The following is a 3,461-nucleotide window of genomic DNA, read 5'->3' as shown; positions in this document are numbered from 1 at the left end:
TACATGATCTTTCCATCTCCCTTTGCCTCATTTTCGTCATTTTGCTATTTTATCTATGGAGGTATGGGTGCCAGTCTTTTTTTTAGCTTTTTTTGGGTTAATATTCTTGATTGTATTTGCGTTTTTTCTGTTCATCAGATATGGACTAGGAGATCCTGTCATTTCTATTGATCTCTCGCCCATTGTCAAACGGACTCGGCTAAAAAAAGTATTTTTGCAACATCATCTCGCTTTTAGAAAAAAGGCGGAATTTCATCTTCCCTGGTTCCAGATCCAGAAGCGGACAATCTTTTTGTCGACATGGAGGATCCGCTATCGATTGTACGCTGTCACATGGCAAATTTTAATTTTAGATAAAAAGTGGCTGGCTTAGAATTACTACAAACTTTGAGGGCTTTCTCTCCCCTTCATCATCAAACATTATCGGTGATAAACAAGCCCTTGCAGAGATAGATCTTTTATCCTCTTCGCAAGCCGGATCTTCGGCCGCACCCGCGGCTACTGTTATTCCTCCAGGCTTTTCAGGTGCCGGCACCATTAATAAGGACCCTACTTCCATCTACGCATGGGTGGTTCTTAGGTCGACAAGCCTTTTCCTTTATGAAGGTGACCAACAACAAAAATCTTGCTTCGGTGTGGCCTCTATCGAGGAATGCGAGATTTCGCTCGTTCCAGCAGACTTGCGCCTGGACCTCTACTATAGAAGAGAAAATCCGATCATGGTGTCATCATCAAATGGCTCCGTATTTGCAAGATCTCCGGTGATTTTCCTCTTTGCACCATCTGCAATCGAAAAGGAAGATTGGTATTTATTGATGCATGATGCCATCCAAAAGGTACTTTGGTGGGCAGCTAATTGATGGCTAGAAAAATCAGGATCGGTCCAATGCTTCATTGGGAGAGGGTGGTTCTGCTAATCGAAAGTCGCATATAGTTTCATTTATGAAAAATTTATCTGAGACCGTGAAAAATCCGCTGCTTGACCAACATTCCCAATGGTTCAACGCCATTTTTGGGCGGATATTTTATAACGTCTTTGAGTCTGTCGAATTACAAGATTATTTCATGAGAAAATTTAATAGGAAAACTAGCCGGATGAAGGTCCCCTTTTTTCTTTCTGATATCTCCGTCTGTATGGTGGAGGTACCCATTTCTTTGTAAATGAACTTCCTTTAGGTTGGTAGTCAACTCCCGTTGATCTCTAATGCAACGCTACATTCGATTGATGAAAAAGGCGCCATCAATGTAAGTATGGATCTGCTCTATTTGGGCGGGTTCAAAATACAGATAGAAACTGAAGCAAAAATCGAGCTTCCGCGGGTGAAACCTTTTCATATTCCTCTTGTGTTGGCGGTGGTCATTAAACGCTTATCTGGGAAGGTTCTCCCACATCAACTCATCCATAGATGCTCATGAAAATCAAGCCCCCGCCAAGCGATCGACTCTGGTATGGGTTCTATGAAATGCCAAAGATGGAGCTCTCTATTGAACCGCTTGTCTCAACAAGGGCCATTAAATGGTCGCTGGTCACTTCGGTCATTGAAAAAAGACTAAATGAATCGATGGAGGAGTATTTCGTACTTCCAAATATGGAGGAGCTTGGTCTGCCCCCAATGAAATCACGTTATGAAGATGAGCAGGCAGGTATAAGATCCGATGAAGGCATTAAACATCCACTTCATCAGCCCGATAGGAGCTATGCTAGTGTTGAGGCAACCTCACTCACCTCAGCATTGATGAGTCTTCCAAGAAAGAGGCTTTTGGCTCAGCAGCAATTGAAACAAAAAAATCCCATGAAGCCTGTAGAAATCTCTTCACTACCAGAAGATACCAAGCAACAAGCAACAAAAGGCTCAAATGACGAAATGAGGGCATCTCAGCATGTATCAGCAAAGGATAATTTAATTACAGCTTCAAGAGAAAATTATCGACCATCTCCAAAAGATGAATCATATGTTGAGATTGACAAGTCACAACCCCCACCTTTACCACCGCCGAGAATTTCTAGCAAAGGCCCTTTGAAACAAAGGCGCTCGTCTTTTCAAACGAAACCCAACGAGGATGAGGTGCTTTCGGAAAAGGCTGATACTGATACTGATATTCATAATCCCCATGAATCTCTTCCTCCTCCAAAAGACTCACCCGAAGTCCCTGAAGACTCTCCACAGAGTGCACACTTTGAAAGTCCTCCATCCAGCTCCACTATTGAAGCTTCTCCTCAAGATTGTCCAACAGATACCTTTTCAACAAGATCTTCTCAAGAGCTGCAGACTTTTGGTAAGTCTGTCCCTAATTTTTCGGTAGCCAATCGCATTTCCGAGGCATCACCCACTCCAATTCCTGACGGGTCTTTTCTTTCAGATTCGCAGGCATTCCTTGAACCAATTCCAAAGAAAAAAGGATCATTGGATGATCAATGTGTTTCACCAGCTTTTCAAGAGGATAGACAGCTTTTTCGGGTAAAAAAATCTAACAGTACCAGCCAATTAGTAAATGCCTCAGAAACGGCGTTTCCGTCCAAAGACTTGCTTTCAGAGCAAAACAGTTCTTCTTATGATGAACTCAATCTTACGCCAAGATCATCAAGAATAGCTACAGAGCACCAGTCGTATCTGAATTCCACATCCTCGTCCTCTTCGTCAAGTGTAGTTAGTGCAAATGGTTCGACCCAAGACTCCGCCTCTATTGTTCAATTTAAAAGAATGTCACATGCAGGCGGAATCATGAAAACTCTAAGAAACTCGGTCAAAACCATCTACAACTACCCAACATCAGTGACTGGAACCAAAAGCAAAATCAGATCTCTGTGGCATTCATCTTCTCATCCTCCTCTTGCAGATAAAGTGCAAAGCGACGAACCTTTTCAAAGTCAGCATCATCGCAGATATTACTCCAGCTTAAGTAAAGAGGCCGTCAAGGCAAAAGAAAAAGACGAAGATCCTGCCCACAGTTTATATGACACGGGTACTCTTTTTTTGGAAAAAAATTCGCCCACTTCCTAGATTTATAGAGCTTGCCATGCGTACGTGGTCGGCCCAAAAATGTATTCCAATAAAATAAATTTATGTTTTTATAGAAGCCAATTTGATCCTTTCCAGTGCCATTGATATTAAATATTTAATTAAATACATTCCAATTGATGGCCGAATCTCGAAATCAAAGGATTCTCAAAAATGCAACGTCGCGTCTGGATAAGATCCGTGCGCTCAATTCGTCTTGTGATGTTGACAACATAATCTTGGAGACTTTGTGCCCCCAACAAGATGGGGAAATCCAAAAACCCTTGGTTAAAGAAAAAACGCCCATCATTGCATTCAAGGAAATGTCATCTGACGATGAAGATATTCCCGCGCCCTCTTGCTCGAAGAGCAAGTTTTCTAAGGAGGATATAGACATTCAATCCTTTTTAGGGATCTACAGTACCCCTCTGTCCAAAGGAATCAAGATTATGTTGTCAACAT

The 3,461-nt window shown here is 42.1% G+C and overlaps 3 protein-coding genes across 3 annotated transcripts; all 3 read left to right on the top strand.

Annotated features, from left to right (window-relative positions):
* Window positions 1-55: 55 nt before the first annotated feature.
* On the top strand, window positions 56-1,161 carry DI09_233p30 (uncharacterized protein; the record flags this gene model as incomplete). The annotated part of the gene is made up of 3 exons (XM_013382948.1): window positions 56-157; window positions 354-836; window positions 877-1,161. The coding sequence occupies 3 exons, from the start codon at window positions 56-58 to the stop codon at window positions 1,159-1,161; spliced, it is 870 nt and encodes a 289-aa protein (XP_013238402.1).
* A 251-nt stretch (window positions 1,162-1,412) lies between these two features.
* Window positions 1,413-3,002, top strand: DI09_233p20 (uncharacterized protein; the record flags this gene model as incomplete). The annotated part of the gene is made up of 1 exon (XM_013382947.1): window positions 1,413-3,002. The coding sequence occupies one exon, from the start codon at window positions 1,413-1,415 to the stop codon at window positions 3,000-3,002; it is 1,590 nt and encodes a 529-aa protein (XP_013238401.1).
* Window positions 3,003-3,139: 137 nt separating this feature from the next.
* On the top strand, window positions 3,140-3,461 carry DI09_233p10 (uncharacterized protein; the record flags this gene model as incomplete). Its single annotated transcript, XM_013382946.1, has 1 exon — window positions 3,140-3,461. A coding segment is annotated over one exon (322 nt), but the record flags the coding sequence as incomplete, so codon positions are not given.

This window comes from Mitosporidium daphniae (genome assembly GCF_000760515.2).
Source record: "Mitosporidium daphniae strain UGP3 chromosome Unknown contig-233, whole genome shotgun sequence".
Lineage (NCBI taxonomy): Eukaryota > Fungi > Microsporidia > Mitosporidium > Mitosporidium daphniae.
The sequence above is the reverse complement of the archived record's forward strand: the minus strand, read 5'-3'. Positions and strand labels throughout refer to the sequence as shown.